Source organism: Pieris brassicae, chromosome 6 (genome assembly GCF_905147105.1).
Source record: "Pieris brassicae chromosome 6, ilPieBrab1.1, whole genome shotgun sequence".
Taxonomy (NCBI): Eukaryota; Metazoa; Arthropoda; class Insecta; order Lepidoptera; family Pieridae; genus Pieris; species Pieris brassicae.
In genome coordinates this window covers 3,553,725-3,576,889 of record NC_059670.1, presented here as the reverse complement: position 1 = coordinate 3,576,889, position 23,165 = coordinate 3,553,725, and the positions used below count along the sequence as shown (strand labels likewise).

At 34.4% G+C, this 23,165-nt stretch overlaps 1 protein-coding gene across 1 annotated transcript in view; it reads right to left on the bottom strand.

Moving 5' to 3' along the window:
• Positions 1-2,324: 2,324 nt before the first annotated feature.
• The window catches only part of LOC123711456, a 76,535-nt gene continuing 55,694 nt past the window's right edge, over positions 2,325-23,165 (bottom strand). Inside the window, exons 2-6 of the mRNA XM_045664061.1 lie at positions 21,489-21,563; positions 20,782-20,963; positions 4,062-4,260; positions 3,064-3,170; positions 2,325-2,677 (exon numbers count right to left, since the gene is read on the bottom strand). Of these exons, the coding sequence (XP_045520017.1) occupies positions 2,555-2,677; positions 3,064-3,170; positions 4,062-4,260; positions 20,782-20,963; positions 21,489-21,563 (686 nt within the window). The 3' untranslated portion in view covers positions 2,325-2,554. The remainder of the gene's footprint in view (positions 2,678-3,063; positions 3,171-4,061; positions 4,261-20,781; positions 20,964-21,488; positions 21,564-23,165) is intronic.

Below are 23,165 nucleotides of genomic sequence, written 5' to 3'. Positions count from 1 at the left end.
ACCGCAGGAGGCTGAATGTGTAACGAGAGACGCAAGACATTGCGTTCGATTGTTTTTAGTCAAACGGACCATACCAGGGTGCGGTTGACCAATCACAATTTCGTTTCACAGCAGAAATAACTATAAGTGACTTATAAGCCCCATTAACAAATAATCTACTACATTGGTTGGTTATAAATATAGTTTTTCAACCAATCGTTTATTATTACTTTAGTTTCTATAATAGAAAATTTTTGTTAAGCGCTTTTAACGCTCCTTACTTAAAAATGTCGTTACTTTCACCATTAGCACAACAGCTATTCAGTTGATGTTACTTCAGTGTACTAGTGTGTACAGTGTGTTTGACGAAATACAAAGTACTGAAGTATATGAAAAGCTTACAGGTGCACAATATTAAGATTTTATATAAATATTGGTCATATGTATAAACGTCTACTACACTTATAGTTATGCGACATTTATAAATAAGGATTCGTTCAGATCAGCAAGCAGCTTAAAGCTGGTTAGGCAAATTTGAACATCTGTACAACTATGGATATCTATATTAACCTCACCATTTTCTTTCATGTTTATATAACTACATATTTCAATAATTTTACTATTTTAAACGACATTCTGGCAAAATATACAATATAATCCCTTATAAGCTATCTTGCGTATTTTATACCGTTTGTCACAAACTTTTGTTATAAATCACAAAAACGATATAAATTGAAATGGTTAGTTTATATGTTCTGTTGATGTGTTTCGACCAAAACTGTTTCCAATGTTAGCTACAAGATATGTTCTAAGTGATACGTTTATTTTGTATTTAATTTATGGATCCTTCAATTTCGTAAATTGTACCCTTAAAGAATGAAAAAAAAAACAGATTTTTTCGTAGTACCGTAAAATTGAGAGGTTCATGATCTGATGTTACTAGGGACTTAGGACAACTTAGTGGACTCTCCACTCATGGTTGTTAAGTGTGCGACTTAACAGTCAAGATGGCGTGTATAGTTAACACGCACGGTAAAAGCGAGGGAACTGATATGGTTATGAGAATGAATCTACATGTCTATAATGAAAATATATTAGAGGCCAATAACATGACAATGGTACATTATGTTTGATAGCTAGACGATTATACAATAACTACAGACAGCTAGGCTATAGACAGTTAACACACAGTTATGTTTACATAGAAACATTTAAGTTGTTATTAACATATCTGCAATTGATAAGTATCAAATAGAAAGCATTTTTAATTTCTAAAAAAATGGGTATTCTACATAATAAACATTATTTTGACATTGAGATTTAATAATAATAAGGCGTAATAATCATTATAATCAGATACGCAAAAGATAAGTTATATCATTAACTAGTAGCTAAATTAATATCACGAAATTCTTACAAACAAATTGCCACAAGATAGAACTTTCTCTAACTACTTAATACTACGGAAAAAACTTAAGATTTTAAGGACGAGTACAAACACTGAACATCAAGAACCTTAAATCTAAAGTAAGCGCAAAATAAACGAGTACTCGTCTCACTACATACCGATATTTCGAATAAAATTCTACTAAAATAATATTCGACTTTGCCAGACGTTCGCGCTAAGTACGAACTACCGCCAAGATGTAAGAAGGTTTACCTGCGATAATGGTTCATTCACACAATTTAAAATTTATATGCAGCGTTATTTACTCATTGAAAAAAAATATTTTATATATATATATATATATATATATATATAAAATATTAACCATATATATATATATATGGTTTTATATATATATATAAAACCAGCAGTGCCTCGCGTTTTCACCCCTAAATTCGGTCGTAAGTTATAAAGGCTTTCAACAAATGAACTATCGAACATTAAACAATTCTATAATTCAAACCCGTAATTTCTTAGATTTATTTAATAATTTCTCAATAATCATATTTCGGTTTCATCTGGCAATGTTGTATGAACGCGACCTACGCTGAGAACTGTGATATTTTCTTTTTTGAAACTTGAGTTTCGCCTCTAGGGCATTCATTTCCGAACTGTTTCTAGTGAATATGAAAGCCAATATGTGTTTTACATCAAGAATACAAATACTTAAAATCATATCGAGCAAGGTCTTTATAACATACAATATGATTGAATGTCCATTAATTTATAATACTAAAACAACAAACTTTTCAAACATAATATAAAGTCGATTAGTTACATGATATTTTACTGCAACTTCTTTATTTTGTTTTATAAAAAAATATTGTATTCATTTGTTGAGGTCATCCATTATTTCGTAAAGATTATCTTTAAATATAAAGGTGTTTTTAAAATTTTATTTAGATTTCGCTTTTGAAATCGCACAACAAAAATATGCGTGATACGTTGTATATAAATATTACATGGAAGTTTTACATGATTACACGATATATGAACGCTCTTGAGCTGGTATAATAACGTCATGACCAACTCATTTCGTAGTAAACCTCCTTGGATTGTCATCTAATGGCGGCGTCTGGACCTTGATCGGTCAGTGAAAGAAGCCCTCATCTATTTGCGCACGCCACGCTAAGGGTCCACCTCATGGCAGACTTCCATATAGTCGGGATCATGCATGATGTCCTTTATCATGTCTTTCAGCATCGTGTAACGTGGCACCATTGGGTAGACCTTGGAGCTGACGTAGTCTTTCTGAAAACGACTTGTTTTAGTCATTTTACTGCAACACATTTATGACTACTATACCCTTACTGGCTTTGTTGAAAATTATTCTTATTTATTAAGAATATTCTGGAACTATGAATGTAGCCTTTGTTACTCATGGATAAAATATCAGTCGAATGGGGAGAATTCTTAAAATAGCTCCAGTAGTTTTTGGGAAATACGTTTTATTTGTACCAAAAGGAAAAATTTGGTTCCCAAATCTAAGTAACCTAAGGCTGTCATAAGTATTATTAAAATAAATATTTATGAAATGTTTCGTAAAGTAAAATAATATATGTGTATAAAACTAATATTAAGACATAACTTCTTAATTTTAATATTTTCGTTTAATTTAGTTTAACTTCATCTCTCACCTTCAGTTCTCTAATAAGATTCCTCAACCCCGTATATTTCTTCAGCAGTCGATATAAATCATTAGTCATTTGCGTATTTTCAGTCTCAATTTGCGACGTCGTCATGTCTGAAATACAAACATTAATATCGTACTAACTAGCTGTTACAATTTATATGAAGAAGTTTATTTTTCGATGATAGACTAAAGAAACCTTTTACTATACGGTATGTGATATATCAGAGAAGTTACTTTTGTATAGTGTAGTACTTTTTCATACCATAAATATTTTATATTAACACTATCTTCCTCAATCTGCATCGGGTTGTCTGTATCCCTGGAATATGGCGAGGGTGCCGATGGCTGACCATGCGTCATACTCGTGAACTGGTTGTGGTTACTACTATATATATAGACTATATATTTGCGTGTTGATTTGAGAACAGGCAGTAAATGTAAAATTAGAAGCATTTAATATGTATTACTTTATTGACGTTCATAAGTGTACATTGTGTTACCTAAAAGAATGATTTTGAATTTGAATTTTCTTCGTACTTTAGTTGCTGAAATTAATACAATTGGGGGCTGGGAAATTCATGGCTGGCTGGCTATTTCCTTAGTGAACAATAGACCCTACTTACACTAAGCCAATTTCGCGGATACTGTAATTAAATAAGAAAGGTAACAATGTATTTTCCCCAAGAAGAGATGAATTTCATTTTAATAATCAATTGTGTCAATATCGAGTTCCGATCAATTTCTATTTTTATATTATATAGATCCATAAAAGGAATTAAACAAAATATTAAATAGGAATATTTTGAAAGATCGTAATTTTTTCTTCATTTACTTTCATTGTAGTTTGTAATTGTCAGTACATATCGCAGTCAGAGACTTTGTTGCTTAAGAGAATGTGATGATGTGATGATTCTGGTTTGATATAATGGAACCTAATTTAAAAAAAAAACAATAAAAATAAATTTAATTCAATCATTTTATATTTAAGAATGGAATAAGTACCATTAAGTCTTTCCAGGCGTTCCCGTTTTTCGGCAGCTTCTTCGGCCAATTTAGCAGAGGTCTTGACTCCTTCTCCAGATTTTTGGGTCTTCTCCATGATGGCGCACGCTCGAAGGACAAATGCTGGAACCGTTTCCGCCTTTTCCTGCTTAGGGATCTCCACGAGGGACCAGTATTGAGTTTCTAGACGAATAACATCCTGGAATTTATCATTATTCTATAATGGAAACGTTGCGTGAAATATGTCGTCTAGTTGTTATAAGAGACGAAAACGGTCATCACCACAGAATATATAAAAAATAAAACAAATCAGTGGCGCTACAACCTTATTTAGGGTTGGGCCTCAGATTTTTGTATCTGTTTCATGTTTTGTCAATCTAATAGGCAAGTAGGTGATAAATCTCCTATGTCTGACACGAGCCGTCGACTTTTACCACAGAATGTATACCGCAACAGATATAAGTATGGATAAGTAGCGAAGCGCACCGCAAGCTTCAAATATAATAGCGTCACGGCATCAAACAATTAACAACTCGTCCTATTCTTTATTACACTAATTTTTTTGCTCATCTAGTTTTTTCCACAAACATAAACCGGCAACATTATTTGAACAGTTAAAGTTAGTTGATAGTAATGAAACGCTCGATTTAACTAAATTTGAACAAAGTGCTATCATCGAACTAAGTGCAATCGTGTTTAAACTGCATAAGTTTGTGTTGGAAGTCGTCCAATTCCAGCCGATAAAGACTCTCGCTTCCAAAATTTATTTTATACGAGAAAATAGATGTTAGCTTTAATGCATGTAACTTAGTCACATGTGAGCCTAAATGTATATTATTCTTAATTTATAACTGGTAAATTTAATTAAGTAAATGTTGTTTGAGTTTCCGGTGAAGGCTTAGATAAATATGGCTTCTAATGGTCTAATTTGAGAAAATATTAAGTAAAAATTAGTTAGACACTCGCTTTTAAATAATTTTAAAAAATAATCCAGAATTTCCGTGCTGAAAATAGGAAACAAAAGAACGTAACTACTACGATGAAATCATAAATAGACTGAACGTGAATAGGTTTTTAATAGATCTAATATAGATGCACCGTACATATTAAGTATCACATCAGGCAGAAGCATACAACCAACATTTTTAAAGAAAAACTGTTATACCACCAGTAAATAGGATAATTAAATCAAATATATATCCACTAGTTACGCCTGTTAAAGAAATTTGTATGGTTTTTTAGTTCTGTACGCGCTGTAAGACTAAATTTGTACCATCAAAAGCGTATCTATTACAGTAATTTCGACAATATACATATTACAAATTGCTATTACGATCTTCTACGTTGTATAAACGTCTTTAATATATTAGGTCCTTACATATGAAATTGGCGTTTTGTATGGGACGAACAAAAAGTCGAATATTTTTAAATATAACATTGTTTTCTATGCACTTTTGCCATCTCATAGGTAGTTCATTGATCCAACCATTGCGCTGAGCGCTTTCGATTATCGTAAAGAATCCATTTTTCATCACAGGTAATGATTCGGTTTAAAATACCTTCATTATTGTGCCGGTTCAGTAATGTAACGCGTTCAGTAATTGCTACAGTCAATTCGTGAGGTACCCACCTTCCAAGCTTTTTAATCTTCCCAATTTGCTTCAAGTGAATTAAAACAGTTTTATCACTAACACCGCAGCCTGCAGCTAACTCGGACGTGGTTTGCGATGGATCTGTTTCCACAATAGCCTTCAATACTTCATTATCAACTTGGGTCTCAGGCCGTCCACGGGGCTTGTTCTGCAGGTCGAAATTTCCAGAACGAAAACGTTGGAACCAAAAACGAACTGTGTTTTATTTTGCAACATGACCGCCATACACATCATTCACCCTTCGAGTCGTTTCCGCAGCGGACCTGGTACTCGTAAATAATGCGATACTTTAAGTTTTCCATTTTGTAAAATGAGTGACGCAAACAGAAAAAAAAACAGAAGAAAAAAACAAATGAATGACGGCCATCGAAGCACAAATACATGAGTATAGCTATACAAATAGCTGTACAAATTTGAATTTGGAATTCCTTACCAAAGAGGACAACATCGTGATTAAAGTGGCCAGTACGAAATACGACAATTTCATATGTAAGGACCTAATAATATTAAAGGCCAACGCTTTTAGGTGTCCGGCCGGTTATCTCTTACTTCTACATGTAGGATTTCTCATTGTCCCTTATATTAACTATATATTAAAAACTAACAAATTGATATGCTAGGTAGATTTTTTCCCTCAATTTAAAAGTACTAATCTTAATAAGTTTTCTTCTCTTCGTTTCATAACGGAAAAACGGAAACGAGAAAACTTGTAATACAGCATTTCTATTTATCTCTGTTTTATTTATTTCAAAAGTTTTTACAAGAAATCGAGCATTTGTTTTGGTAATTGTAGGAATAAACTATATTTCTGTCACAACGGCTTCTTAGACAACTGTGATACCCAAGGGAACACTCCTGCAATCAACTTTCTATAGAGGTTTTAGAATACATATTTTCTTTGACAAAACAGTTCCGAGAATTTATTATATACAATAAAATCTATATATTATACAGTTATCATAAAGCTTGTCTATTTGTATTGAATCGTATTCAGAATCCTATGTCGATTTTTTTCTATATGTTAAAATAAAAATTCAGTATTTGTATTCTAGTATTCTAGTTAAGCATGTGGTTGTTAAAGTCAAAGTCAAAATCATATATACACAATTGACACTTATGAACGTCAAAAATGAAATAGATAATCAATGCTTCTAATTTTGCATTTACGAAAACATAATAAAGACAAACTATGTTACTGTTGTTCTTGTGAAACTTAACGTTCATAAAAAATGAATACAATAAAGGTTTATACGAACATAAAAACTTACAAAAAAAATCATGTAATAAACGATGAGACTGATATTTCTTCAAGAATTAAACTATATTGACTAGTTTACTATTCTATAAGCTCTCAGCCCTTTGGAAAGTTGTCTAGAAAATTTCACGTTTAAACCGATTTAACAAAGGAATTACGTTTTACATTGAACTGACAGTGCACCGAGCTAGGATAACGAAATTGTAAGCCCGAGAGCGTACGCTACAATTTTTATTTCAATACGAAATTGTGTAGATTCTATTTTGCTATATATTAGATACAAATACTAGCATATACCAAAAAACATTGCTATCTATAGAAGATGAACTTAAAGTTCTATGATTAAAAAATAGTCTCGTTGAAATAAAAACTGAAATATCTCGACGTTAGTTATACGAACTATTTTTATATGCTGAATTCCAAATGGGCTTCGCCGGGGATCGATATCACGTTTTAAGTATATACCTGTTGTATAGACTTAAAACAGACTCTCCCAGATTGTATTTTAAGTTACATTATTTTTAATCATCATTATACGAGCAATATCTTCGTCATATATAATATTTATATAACATCTAATCGTAATACTATAGGACCTTTGATAAATAATAAATTGTTTAAAACGACATTTGTTGACATATTATAAAGAATTATATTCATACGCCCTAAAAGTTGTTCAGTTTAATATAGTTTTAATCCCCAGTCATGCTAGCTCTCGTCACTCAAACGCTGACTGTCAGAATCAAAGAGGCAACTGAAGCTCAGACTGATTTTTACCTACGAACATTGTGTTGAATAAATAAAAATGCATGATTTATTTTCTGAAATGGTAGCAAAATGTTAAGGTCTTTTTAGACATTGTTTTAAAGAGATTATTAAAATCTACTTATGAATAACATTTTAACTTTAATGGTTTTATTATAATGACATTCACGCACATTATAATGTTTATCTAAAGTTTAAATTATAATCGTATCCTTGATATTAAACATTGTTATTGATAAATAAAGTTGCAAATTGATAAAAACAAAGTCAACACAAAGGTATTAAATATACATTAATAACTAATATCGTTTATATTCAAATTCATAAAAAGGGTCAGAAATTGTAACAACTGATGTATTTGAAACATACAACAAGTATATTTAATATGAGAACGACTTATTTAAACCCAGGGCATGATAAGCGCATTAAGCAGAAACACATCAGAAACTTAGGAATTCCAGGAAATGATTGGGATTCATTCATGTTAAATTTCACATGCTCAAAGCCGATAGATACCGCAACGGTTTCCTGGTAACATAGCCTTCTGAAACCCCTAAAATTTACTGAGTTTCAAGCTAAGCTTTCCTTTACAAATCAAAGTTACCCATCCGTGTTATGGCTCTTAAAAGAGCCACATTGCTCTTAGAGCTAGTAGAACGGTATAATAAAAAAATATGATTAAAAATTTTCTATTTGAATTTTGTTTAATTTTTAGTAACTTTGTATTTTATGGGAATGCTGTTGCATTTATAATTGAAGGTCTGGATAAAGTCTGGAGCTGACGGACTGAATTATATATAATAAAAGTTGATAGCTTTCACCGTCAGATTTACTAATTACTATATAATTAATGTACCATACAGGAACTCCTCTTACACGGCTCCGGATCTGCAACTCTCATTAAAATAAAATAAATTACTCTGGGCCTCAGATTTCTGTATATGTTTCATGATCAATTGTCAATCTAATAGGCAAGTAGGTGATAAGCCTCCTGTTACTTTTGGGTCTAAGGTATGCCGGTTTCCTTGCTTCCTTTACCATAAAAGTAATTCTAGACAGAAAATGCTATTGGCAAACATTAATTCCAATGCATGGACAACACGCAACTCAGGGCTGAGAGTGCCGTTTTTATCACCGTTTTTATACAACGCCATTCGTACTTTAAATTTAATAAGGTTTTGATAATGATTGCTATTAATATTAATATATGTGTGTTAGGCCCTATATCACTAGTAAGCTATGTGTGCACATTTCTGATTATTTTTCAGTAGCTTTATTAAAAGGTCACATTTTATTATCGCTATATATTAGTAACTACAGTTGTGCTACTCATCTTTATTACATCCAGTACAAGGTTTTGCCTTCAAGGCTGCATAAAGCAATATTAAATTAATTCCATTAAGTACGGAGCTGAGAAATTAACAATGTTATAAGCTGATGTAAGCAAATTACAGCAAATGTCGCACTGGCCGTAGCATTTGAATATAAACTCAATTTGGGTTATACATTGTTATCTCTTATGTGAATATGTAATCTTATTTATATGTACCTGAATAATATGACAGATGAATGGTTATGAAGCTCGCGCATATGTAGATTTTAAGTTTGATTCCTGTCCAGATTTACTATTACGCATAGTACTAGAAACGATATTTGTACATAAAATTCATAGAAAAGTTGTGCAATGTTTATTAGAAATGTAGTCATTTTTGAGATTTTGCCAATACTGAAAAGTTTTATACATCTCAGTTATCACCAATTACACAAGGCATATTGCGCCTATTTGTGCATGTATGAAGTTAATACCAAAATGAAGTTTTGTAGTACCCTTTCGATGTGTTAGTTGTTTTTAGTGTTAGTGCTGGTTTTTCTCACGAGAATGTAAGTGCGTGCTCCTATTTCAGCATGCCTACAGCTCATAGAAGATCTTTGACAATCTAAGATAAATGTTTGTTTTTAATTTATTTTATTATTACTTAAGATGTCATGTGGAACATTGTGTAATGGTTGCAGCTCCTTACAAACGTTGTGTAATACAAAAAAAACTTGGCATTAAAAAGAGTGGCGGAGAGTATTTATTAGCGGAGTTATTGCTAGTTCTCCGCCTTCGTTCTCGCCTTGATTTGAGAACTGGCAGTAAATGTAAAATTAGAAGCATTTATTGTATATTTCTTTTTTTGACGTTCATAAGTGTACATTGTGTTACCTATATGTATAAATGATTTTTGACTTTGAATTTGTTTCGATGAATCGACAATATCTCTAATAACTACAACTACTACTACCAAAATAAAGAATAGAATAAAGGAAGAAAAGAAGAAGATTAACAAGATATCTGACCTATAGTTTTGAATTATAAATTTTTGCAATGTTAATATGTTAAGTTGTGTTGGATAGTCCATTTATCCAAGACGGCTTCAGGTTCATAAAATAACGGTCTTTTTAACGCAGGCGAAAAACCTGCGCATAGCTAGTAGCTTCTAAAACAGTACCCGTGTCAGTAAACAACGGTACAGCGTGAAAATCAGTTTCGATAAAGTAAATATTGGATACTCAATACAAAATTGAAAAGTTTCTTTACTCTGTAGCTGGTTGTGAATTTGCATTGTTGAAAATCGGAAATAAAAGTTGGAAGCGTAGCATTGCCAGCTAAGTTAGATTATTTTATCGCGCCGAACCAACTATGACGTGAAGCTTTCAGACCGCTAAGGTACAAATGGAATAAAATGAATTAATTTTCTTCCATTTCTCTTATTCGAAATCATTAATTTTACTTCAGAGTTCACTTCATTTTCGGGGCTATAAAATCATTATTTACTTATTATAGAGGACAGGCGAATCAAATATGAAAACCGAATGAAAGTGCGAATAGACACGCGAAGATGGATTTTCTTTATATGTTCGCTATTGCAATGGCTAATAAGGAAACATCGTGTGGGAACCCGAAATCGCCACACTCAAAAATCGACTGTGTATCTTAGAAACACAAAAGCTAGTCTTAGGTGTACATAACAGTATAGCTGAACTAAATCCATTGTTATTACCAGAAAGCTCTTCCTGTCTCCCTTCTTCCTATTATCGCCTTCCTCACCCTGTCACTCCATTTCCCGTATGCTCTAGAATATTGTCCAGGATGAAATTATATTAAGGATATCACGTTCCTTATACTCTTTATATTTCCTTAAATACAACGTTTGTACTATAGCGTTCGCTAAACTTCTTCAAGAACTTCATAACATCAAAAATGCATCATTTCCTATCTTGATAAGGCTCGTAAATAATTAAAAGTATAACTTTAAAGGATCTAAATTCATATTACTAAATTGAAATATCGTTACATAATAAATTGGACTGTATTATCTTTTGGCACAGAAGAGTATTGAATCTCTTCCATGAACCTTGACGGGAACCTTATGCTCCCTTCTGGCTTCTTCAGATGGTACACGGCATTAAATTGTCAAGGGTAATGTAGCCATTGCACCACAAGAAGCGAGGATAGGCTTGTTGATGAATGTTAAACTACCCACCTCGTCTATTAATGCCCGATCAAATATTACATGTTGAGAATATGGTAGTTAAACAAACTTTTTGTTTTCATATTATTCTTAAATAAAACCGTGTGGTGTTAAAATTTATTATCTGCAAGAAATTTTAAGATTAGCCACAAAATCAGGAATTCTTTCATATACCAAAGGTAATGTTGAAACGTACTGATCTATAACGTGTTAGGAAATTGGATGAAAGGAACGTAGAATGTTAACAATTTATCTTTTTCCTCCTTAATTTGGTATGTCACGTTTTGACGCATTGCTTAATAAATAAATATATCAAATAAAATAATAAAAGTTTATCAAAAATGTATAGGATTTGGATATATAGGTGCGTGCATTTAACATTCGCTCGTACGATGGTGAGAAACAATAGAAAATAGATACAGGAGTCTGATACTAAGACAAAGGGTTAATGAAGGTGCAGAAGAATCAGAATCTACCCCAGGGGGTACCACACGCGCTTGCGGTGGAGAATCCCCCTCTGGGCGTCCACCACCGGGACACTCAGCACCCGGTGGTGGACGCACAGGCTGCTCTTCGTATTCTGGGGGGGGGGGGCAATACTGCGCTCTTTAAAAAAAAAAATATCGGTCTCGGGGCAAACGGAGCAATCCAACAAAGGCACCCCCATCCACACTCGCCGTGGACTTCACAAATATTAGGGGGCTCAACTCCAACATCCACGCTGTCCACTATCATTTAGAGACTGCGAAGCCGGCCTTGCTCTTTCTTACCGAGACTCAGATTTCCTCCCCGGCTGATACTTCTTACCTCTCCTACCCGGGGTACAAATTGGAACATTCATTTGTGCCGCGGGCTGGAGTTTGCGTGTACGTCAGAGAGGATATCTGTTCTCGTCGCCTCGGGACGCTTGAAGGAAGGGACCTATCTAACCTCTGGCTGCGCGTAGACTGCGATGACCATCCGCGATTCTACGCATGCCCCATAGTGGAAATACCGAAACTGACCGACTCATTGAGCACATCCAAATGGCTACAGATTCCCTGCTCGAAAGGATTCCTACCGCTGAAATCGTGATACTTGGCGATTTTAACGCCCACCATGCCGATTGGCTCGGCTCTGAAACCACCGATCACGCGGGAAGATCCTTTCACGACTTTGCTTTAGCCTACGACTTGACGCAAATGGTCCCTGCGATTACGCGAATACCAGATGTGGATGGTCATAAACCTTCTTTGTTGGACCTTCTGCTGACTTCACATCCGGAGACCTACCAAGTCTCTGTTGAACCGCCATTGGGTTCATCAGATCATTGTGTAGTACGGAGCATTGTGCCGCTCACGCGCCCTCTACGGCCTAGCTTTGCGGGCTGTCGCCGTGTGTGGCACACACAGCCCGCAATAATAAGTATAAGTCAGCAGATTGGGACGGGATGCGGTCTTTTTTTTGCGTCCTACCCTTGAGGGCCCATTTGCTTTTCGTTGAGTACTCCGGATGCCGTCGCTGACTCTGTCGCTGATGTGGTCCTGCAGGGCATGGAACTTTTTATTCCATTCTCTGCGGTGCCGGTCGGTGGGAAGTCCCAGCCTCGGTTCAGGCGTTCGTGCAATGAGGCTTTGCGCCGTAAGCGTGAATGCTTTAAAGCCTGAGCAGACGCGGCGACATCCTGTGATGCGGCTATCGGCGAACAGAAAAAAGCATACAATTCAGCCTCTAGGTCCTTCAAACGGGAAATCGCTAAGGCAAAGTCAGAGCATATTGCCAGGTTTGGTGAGAAATTGGCCCACCTTCCTTCGGCAACTCGAGCCTTCTGGTCTCATGCCAAAGCTGTCCAAGGGAATTTCTGTCAGCCCTCTATTCCACCACTGCATAGGGAGGATGACTCACTGGCCCATACTGCAAAAGAGAAGGCCGATCTTCTAGGCTGTCTCTTTGCGTCGAACTCAACTTTGGATGATCAGAGGAAGGAACCACCGACATTATTGCGGTGTAATACTACGATGCCTGAAGTTACATTCCGGCAACGTGCTATCCGTAATCATTTATTTTCCATAAGTCGAGCGGGCCTGATGGCATCCCCCCAATTGTGCTGCGTACTTGTGCTCCTGAGTTGGCTCCGGTCCTAACGCGCCTTTTCCGGTACCTGTACTTCCTCAACACTTTTCCGAAGTGCTGGAAGACAGCTTTGATACATCCGATCCCTAAAAAAGGCGATCGCTCTGATCCGTCCAACTATCGCCCAATCGCAATAACCTCCTTGTTCTCCAAAATAATGGAAACCATTATTAACGGCCAGCTCTTGAGGTATCTAGAGGGCAGCCAGCTGATTAGCGATTCTCAGTACGGCTTTGGTCGTGGTCGCTCAGCTGGTGACCTCCTTGTATACCTTACACATAGGTGGGCAGAGGCAATTGAGTCCAAGGGGGAGGCGCTGGCGGTAAGTTTGGACATAGCGAAAGCCTTCGATCGGGTGTGGCATAGAGCACTGCTCTCGAAGCTTCCAGCCTATGGGCTCCCCGAGAAATTATGCAACTGGATTTCCAGCTTTCTCGCTGATCGGAGCATTAAGGTCGTGCCGGAACAAACTTGTGTCTGAAGTCGAAATTAAATCTAGTCCAATTTAACCCCAAGAACACACAAGTCTGCGCGTTTTCCGCTAAAAAAACTCCCTTTGTCGCTACTCCCCTCTTTGAAGGCACTCTCCTTAAAGCCTCAGCTAACATCGGAATATTGGGCGTTGACATATCGAATAACGTCCAGTTTCGCGGTCATTTGGAAGGGAAGGCTAAATTAGCCTCCAAAAAGCTTGGTGTGCTCAGCAAGGCGAGACGGTACTTCACTCCGGGCCACCGCTTGCAACTCTATAAAGCGTAAATTCGGCCCCACATGGAATACTGTTCTCACCTCTGGGCGGGAGCTCCCCAGTACCAGCTCCTTCCACTTGACCGTATTCAACGAAGAGCGGTTCGAATCGTCGACGACCAATCACTTTCCGTGCGGCTTGATCCCTTGGCGTTGCGTAGAGATGTTGGGTCCCTCTGCATCTTCTACCGCATTTACCATGGGGAGTGTTCAGAAGAGTTGTTCGGTCTAATACCCGCAGCTGAGTTTCATTATCGGACGTCAAGGCAAAATACAAAATACCATCCGTATCACCTCGACGTCCGTTGTTCCACAACTGAGCGTTTTCTAAGGCAGTTTTTGCCGCGCACCACCACTATGTGGAACCAGCTGCCCATTGAAGTATTTCCGAACCAATTCGACTTAGGGTCCTTCAAGAAAAGAGCGTACCAATTCTTGAAAGGCCGGCAACACACTTGCGAGCCTTCTGGCACTGTGAGTGTCCATGGGCGGCGGTATCGCTTCACATCAGGTGACCCTCTTGCCCGTTTGCCTGCTATTACATAAAAAAAATGAAACATGTGTTAACTGCAAGTGATGATGAACATACAAGGTAAAATGAGTATGTATCTGGCTTATAAGTAAGTAAAAGTTCAAAAGATAGAAAGTATAAAAGATAAACTTGAAGGTAGAAATAAAATTGCTTAAAGTTAAAAGGTTCTAAAGTCAAATTTTATACTAACCCAGTGAAAACTCATTCAGTCTAATAATACTGTTTTCACGTTTTCACGCTTAGCACAAGACATGAATGAGCTCTATAGATAAATGTAAATTAAAGCTGAATTATATGCGAATAAACAGTCATATTCAGAGATGGTCTACAAATTCTATCCCACTTATATACTTGCGAAGTGACACGAGAATGATAAGGACCAACTTACAATATCTATTTGACATCTATAATAACGACCAATGTACATAGAGTGTGCGCCAACAACCGCGGTGGCTCTGTTGTTCAAACGCCAATAAACCAATTAATACGCCCAGACGTCCATACAAATTGCTAATTGGAACACAATCTATAACAAGCGATTACAATATAATATTATATTGTTTTCAGGACAAGGGTTGCTGTAAATGTTAAGCAACAACTGTTAATGGATTTAAAAAGTATGTATATTTTGCAGAGGTCAAAAAGGGAGGATAGTTTTATAACTTTTAATTCAAGTTCTACGAAATTACACAAAAAAAGTTTTTTTTTTCATTTTTGTTGCATTAAATGTTTTTCATCATGCTTGTTTTTATATTTCTTGGACTGTTTATATATTTTGTAATGTGTATGGATATTGTATATATGGTATATAAATAGAACAAGGAAAGAAACATAATATATTGCTTGAATTCCCAAAAGACAAGATAATTAAAGCATGAAGCATGGTCACATTATAAATCTGTTTATTTGTCGTCGGAATTCGATACCTGAGGTTGATAAGCATATACCTTGGAGCCAGCTACCTAAGTGTACGTAGCTTAATACCATAACGGTCATCATCACGTAGTGTTATGCCTTAACCCTCTTACCATAGAGGAACTTTATAATATCACTAAAACGTTAAGCGCCGGTCAACGAACTCGAGAGTTAGAGATTAGATTGTTTGAAATTCTTTTTATGGTAATATAATACCTTTAGATAAGGCCAATATGGTTTTGGCCGTTTGTGTAAATGTCAATCTTCATGTTCATGATTGCACGTTTGTGATTGATTCGTTCGTGATCACGGATTCGTCGTGGCGAAGATTGCATCTGCATTAATGCGTTTTGACTAATGTTTACACAATACAATGGTTTTATCAACTTTGCTTTTAAATTTAGTCATGAATTTTATATAATAGAGTATTGTGTGATTTAAAAAAAAATATGTTGCTAACATAAAAAGTATTAGTTTTGATGTATGAAGAAATAGTATAAATATAAATATTTTTCTAAGTTTCGATTTTCAACGGATTTGCCAAATTTTATTTTTAGTGCCAACCGGGCATGTCTATTCTAGTTTTCCTCAGATTATTTACAGCGTTACTTGAACAGTTCTATGAAATATACCATACATTGGCTAGCTAGCTGCAACCCTGGAAGAAAAAGAAAACTAAATACGTTCACATCTGAGACCACAACTTATGATGTGTTGAAACTACTTTTGCAATTTTTATCACTGGGGTAAGTTTTAATTAAAAAGAAGATAAACGCCAGCGTTGCGGAGCAGAAAATTAAAACTTGCTCATCGTCTTTATAAGTATTTTTAATTTTATCGATAAGGCTGTTGAGAATTTATGTTTAAGCTTAATCTTGTCTTTTTTCATCTCTAGATTAGTTGTTTCTACATAAGTGAAAAGGTGTATATAATGTATTAAAACTAAGCTTTTGTCAGTGACAAAAATACACAGAATTGTCCGCTTTTTCTACGGGTCTAAAGGTCACATTAAGTTATAAATTACCTATAATTATAGTCAAATTGGTTTAGTTAAATTCTTGGGAAATAAGTTATCAACATTGTAGTTATTATTAATTTTACGAACTTGAAAAATTAACTCTTCCATCAATAGAACGAGATACTATATAGGTATCATCTCTGACACCTTCTTGTAACGCTTATATATTTTTAAGAGCAGTGTTGGCCTAGTGGCTTCAGCTTGCGACTCTCATCCATGAGGTCGTAGGTTCGATCCCCAGCTGTGCACCAATTAACATTCTATCTATGTGCGCATTTAGGATGCGCTTCGCTCGAACGGTGAAGGAAAACATCGTAAGGAAACCGGCTTGCCTTAGACCCAAAAAATTTAAAAAACTCGAAAGCGTGCGTCAGGCACGGGAGACTGATCACCTACTTGCCTATTAGATTAATAAATTATCATGAAACGGATACAGAAATCTGAGGCCCAGACCTAAAAGGGTTGTAGAGCCATTGATTTATATTATTATTATATTTTTTATATATTTTTAATAGTTAATACATATTTCTTTAATCGTTATTAACTACCGTAAATCTTCAGTTATCTATTTTGAATTTTAATTTCCATGTCTGTGTATAAAAAATTATAAGACACTGTTTTAATTGAAAATTAATCATTCTATTTTTAAGTTAAATTATTATTTTACTATGGTAAAAACTAATTTTGATATAATGTAATTACTGTGCTACTAAAAATTTAGAATTATATTATTTAGTAGATTGACAATATTTTTGTTTTATCTACAGCATTCTAGCACAATGCTGCTACCTAATTCTAACAACCCAAAGCGTCCATGACGTATTTATTGAATTTATAACGTCATACCTTTTTAAGTAGAACAGGGGTTATTCATATTTCATATCACGAAAATCGTGCAAATACAATCTTAGCTGATAATACTCGATGGTAATGAATTCCTTGAATTAATACTAACTGCGATAGGAATTTACAAGGGTACTTACTCATTGTGTAAATATACAGTTTTTATCGATATTATTTTATTATTTTTGAGTTGTCTTCGTCCGCCTCGTTTACTTTATATTTAAATAAAATATATACTCAGTCCAGCCTAAGTTCTGTTACAAATTGAAATGATTTTTTTTCATGAAAAATGCAAAAAAATACCCTTCGAAATGGCCACCTTTGGCGTTTATACAGGCCTTTTATCTGTTTGGCCACGAATCTATGAATTTACGCACTGCTTGCTTCAAAGATTTTTTAAGAGACTCAATGTTGCCGTGTCATTAACGCTCCACGCTTACTTTGTGCAAGACGATCACTGCGATCCTATTGTCTTTAACACCCCATTCCAAAATGTAATTTGATAATGAAAACGAAAAAATATGTGAAATGGCACAAAGTCGAAGTTTTTAGAATCATATACGTGTTCCAAATTCAAAATAATTAAAAAGATGAAAAACAGAAAAGTTTTTATGCAACAGTATTTACGGCCAGACTAGTTACAAACTAGTCTGGCCGTAAATAGAGTATGTGACGAAGACGATGAATAAAAATAATGAGATCCCAGACATAGAATAGCATGTATCTGTTCAAATTCTGGTTATCTGAAGGTGATTCCTTAATATTGAGTTTTCTTTTTTTGTCAATTAAATATATTAAAACCCCAAAAAGCCCCATCAAAATTCCGTCACTTAGCGATTATACTCTGAACAATTTTTTTTATATACGATATAATAATCGTAGTAACCCTTTGAAAGTGTAGCCCTATTGAACATGATGTTTTGTAATTTTTTTCTCACAAAATCTTGGAATGAATTTCAAAGATCCATCAAAAACACGCTTTCAGCGCTTTACCAGTTTTAGTCATTTTTCTACACAAATCGAACCTTTAGTTAGGTTGACTGGCATAGAAATACCAAGGGTTTTTTATTGTTATAGTGACTTTATACCTTAAAGGTATCTATATATCTCCTAATCCATAGATATCTATCTATGACTATCTATGTATCCAATGTTGTTTAGTCACCCTCTTCCAAGTCAATCAAAATTATTTGGGGCATGCAGTGTGCATACTGCAATTATAATACAGTGTATTTATAGTGAGTTGCCAATGAGTTACCGATATAATTATTAATAAAACAGATACAGAACTATGTCTACACAACATGTTGTTAACGGGATTTACATAACATATAAGAAGTTAGAAATTTTCTAACCTCTTATATTTTACTAGAGAACGTACATTTTGTCATACAACGTAGTTTTAATAGAAACAATGTTTGACAAGAATAAATAAACTGAAATAAATAACGTTGGAAATTTTTTTATTAGTACATTTGCGAGCTAATATCTGCGTTTGTTTGCATATAAGCCTAGATAACATTAACTATTTTTACGTCTAAAGAGATATATTCAAATACATAAGGTATCATAATAAGCCGTTCTACCGATCTGGGTCGGTCCAGTGATTGTCTTAACAATCTAAACGATATTGAGATCTGATTAGACGGTCTTTTCAAAATTCAGCAGAGGCTGCAAATCGATTCTAACAGGATCTCCTGTTGCCATTTAATTAAACGAAACGTGACTTTACATTTTGTTGCCTTTTTACGAAGCATTTTCAATTAAATTTTTACCAACAAATTGTGGATAAACTTAATTAATTAGAACACAGATTTTTATCGTGTATCCAGTGCTATTTGCGGGAATGGTTAATCCAGGATTGTTAGTCGACTTTAACTAGTGTTTTATTAAATTCAATTAAGATAGTTCTATATTTGTATACTTCTTTTGTCTTTCAAAGCGGAGTAATTTGATTACTTTTTAATTTATCAGGGGTAGATGCATGACGCACCTTATTATAAATTTAATAATATTATTATGTTATATAGTATCTACTAAAATATACAAAAAAGACTATACATTTACCATCAAAAATCATCAATAATCAGCATTAGGATTTATTTACCCTTTTTTATTTCAGTGGTTTTCAATGATGGCCTTCATTTCAAAGGCCTCATAGTCAAGGAAGAGGCTTTGTGTAGGGAGCTTGATGCCGGGGGTATCGAGATTGATTCCCTACACAACCTCCTTGTAATTTCACCTCCTCTCGCATGACGTGAAGTTACATTTTAGTGGTCGAAGACGTAATAATGCAATTGAAGTGACAAGGGGTCAAACGTTTTTATATGTAAAACTGTATCCTAATAGAACTCGCTGACACAAGTTTCTTATTTCCTGCACCGAGTCAAGTTGTAACTTAAACAATAAGTTAATCTATCACTTAGGGTTCTTAAGAAATTCGTTACGATAGAAGTCGTTAACTTCCGCTACAAGAACTTAGTTAATTGCGTATTGTTCATAAGTTCTTAGGAACTAAGTCGAACGATAAGTTAATTATTGTTACATGACAGTGCTCAGTCTCGGTTTAAGTTGAAGGTGCTCATAAATAATAGGAGGCTGAAAACATGTATATGTATTATTTAAACAAATAAATACTGTATAAACATATTTTTTGAATATGTTAATAGCCGGTTCCGGTTTTCTTACCTTTAGAAACTGTTATTTTTAAACCTGAATGTTTGTGCTGACATGAAGCCTCAGGTAATAGTTTGTTATAAATAAAACAAACCTCCCAGTGAGCCTGTTTGACCCACTATTATTAAACTACATTCTTTTTAAATTTATGGAAGTATACAAGAGATATTTTTAGATGGAGTTGGTGGTATCGCTATGTCCTTGTAATAACAGGTACCAGTCAGAATATAAATAGAGTTTAACACGGCGGAAAATTTACCGTGTAAATTGGAAATATATTATGTATATGGTAAGTTTTTAAAAGAGTGTAATGTCTATATCAAAGACATATATATCATGTATATTATTTCATACAGGACGTACTTATATTACCTCATAAAAACCTAGAGAGTAATGGGTTTTGTAACCGCAATTTATCAGATTTTTAATCATCGTATGAGTTATCGGTTTTTATCTAAACTATCAAGGTCTATTATAATCTTATGTGCTACACGACCGGAAGGATACAATTCCGTATAAGTACATTTGTAGCTAGAAAAAATAACGGATATGGAATATTTTTTAATTGTAGTTTTTACTTACGTTATCGACAAAAATTTCAAAACATACTAGATTTTTTATATACAGGAGTTCTTGTGTCCTAATCATACCTTAAGAGTTAAGGATACAATATTTTGGGTATCTGATTACCTTTATCATAGCCTTGAGTAGTGCGTATCTCGTGAACACGTTTCTCTGCGCCTTGGACTCGCTGTACCGCGCCATTAGCGTTATGAGAGCCTTTTTCGCCGTATCATAGTTCTCATCTAGACGAATCCGGACCGCGCGTAGACGTTCATTTGTTTCTATGACCTCTTCTTTCGTCTGCCCACCTAGTACAATGAACAAATAATTACTATGGTATTTTATTTGTCAATAAAATATTTCTTAAATTAAATATAGCCTGAACTTTCGAAAGTAGGCTTACAATCATTAAGCAGTTAAATTAACGTAATATAAATGTCGTTTTAATTATATTATGTGCTGGGAGTTGCTCAATTTCTATCCTATGCAATATTCAATTTATTACTTATCTATGACAGCACCCGCTTTGCGCGTTTAGCTCCATTTTTACATTACATTGACGTTCTATATATGTTTGGGTGTTGAGAATTTGCTACTTAAAAAAGGTTTTTTTGGGTATTTGCATAGTATTTTTGAGAAACGTTATATAAATAAAGTCCCTGGAGGTTTTAACCGTGGGAGTTAGGTAAACTAAATTGTTGTTTGTTTTTTCAAAGCTCCTCTTCGCCTGAATCTTTTATGTTACCTTTGATCATTGAGAATAGCCTAATGCGATAAAAACTTTTATAAAAGGGTTGTGCAAAGAACATTTTATATTGCGTATCGATACTTACTTGAGGCGCCTTCATCTTTGACGTCCTGAACTATACGGCGTACGCTTTGAGTAAATTTTCCAACTAAATTAGTTGCTGAAACAAAGAAAACAATAATTTTACTATGAATATTTGAAGTAAAACTTTAGAACTTTGAAATTGGAACATCATACATACAATAACGATCATATGAAAATCGTATGTATTGGAAATTTATCAGGGTGTTGTGTCAAATATAAAATAGTAAGGCGAAAAACTTCTCTTACAAAACGAAATTATTTCAAGGAACCGTATCTCTATGCAATATGTTAATATTAATTTATTGATTCACATATTCGTACATTGTCATTGCATCGGAGGTATTCTTAGTATTTTCTTATAATTAAAGAGCAAAACGTTACCCTAGTTCTGTAAGTAAATATGTTTCGTTGCATACAAATTGACTGGCTAAATGAATTTCCCTCGTCTTTAACCTTTTTAATATTCTTGCATATAAACTCAAAACCAACTTTAGTTACGCACGGAATGTTATAAAGCCTGTATCGATTGTTCTATAGTCTATGTGTATTTGTCGTTTGCCGATAGACGCCACAATGCGGGTTGCAACATGGATATGCACTCACCATCAAATTCTAAGCTGGGCATGGAGTTGCACCCTGAATACTAAAGTATTCTTAACCAATTCTAAGCTAGTATTCATTATTAGTTCAAGCATTCAAGTATTAGTTTAGAATAATACAAATGTAATTCAAAGATGTCTATCATTACAAAACATCTTTCCATAGGATTTGGAACAGATATATATAAGTTTCACCGAGAATCTTTATAAAACATTGTTAGGATGACAATATGTCTATCACATTTGAATATAACTTCATTAAGCAATAGTAACATATTTAATGTCGTATATAAAATATTTTTATAACCTATGTTACCTTAATAAGTATTCAAGGGGGAGCTCTTACTGCTAGGGCGTTGCTAGGGGGGCTCCCCCCAGAAAACAAAACACTATCATTTTTAATAAGTAATATGAAATTTATTGCCTAATATATAAATCTTATTAGTTGCTTTGGTTACATGTTTCATTTATTTTTCATACTTTTCTCTGTACCTACTTCCACTGACCTCCTGTACTCCTTGACGACCAACTGACGTCCTTGTTAGTAAGTAATATATAATAAAAAACATTTTACGCGAGATCCTGTGATGAACGATGTTATTTATCATAAATTTCCATATGTATTTATCATTTCGTTCTCTGTAAAATGTACTACGTTTCTCTCAGGTTCTATTAGCTCCAATATAGTGTTGTGCGAACTATTTGTTCAGGGTAATACCTTAATACGTATGTATAAGTTTCTATTTACACTCGATTTCGGCTTTTGAATATTCCATATGTATATACGATTCGTTATATACGTATCGTTCGATGTTCGAATTTACGATACGAGATTTATTCGCAGGTATTAAGGCTATTTTAGGTTAAGAGTGCCATTTGGATTTACTGTTCTCAAGAGGTGAGGTGTTTTATTGGTTTTGTACGACCTTTACCTAAGAAGAGTAAAAGTTTATGACTTAAGACTTAAATAGTAGTGCTTAATTACCTTATCCTTGTGCCTAAAGCCGTGTAAGGCCGTTTCAATAGATTTTCTTTGCGCTATTATTTATGCTCGTGTGGAAAAACAAGTGATAATGTTT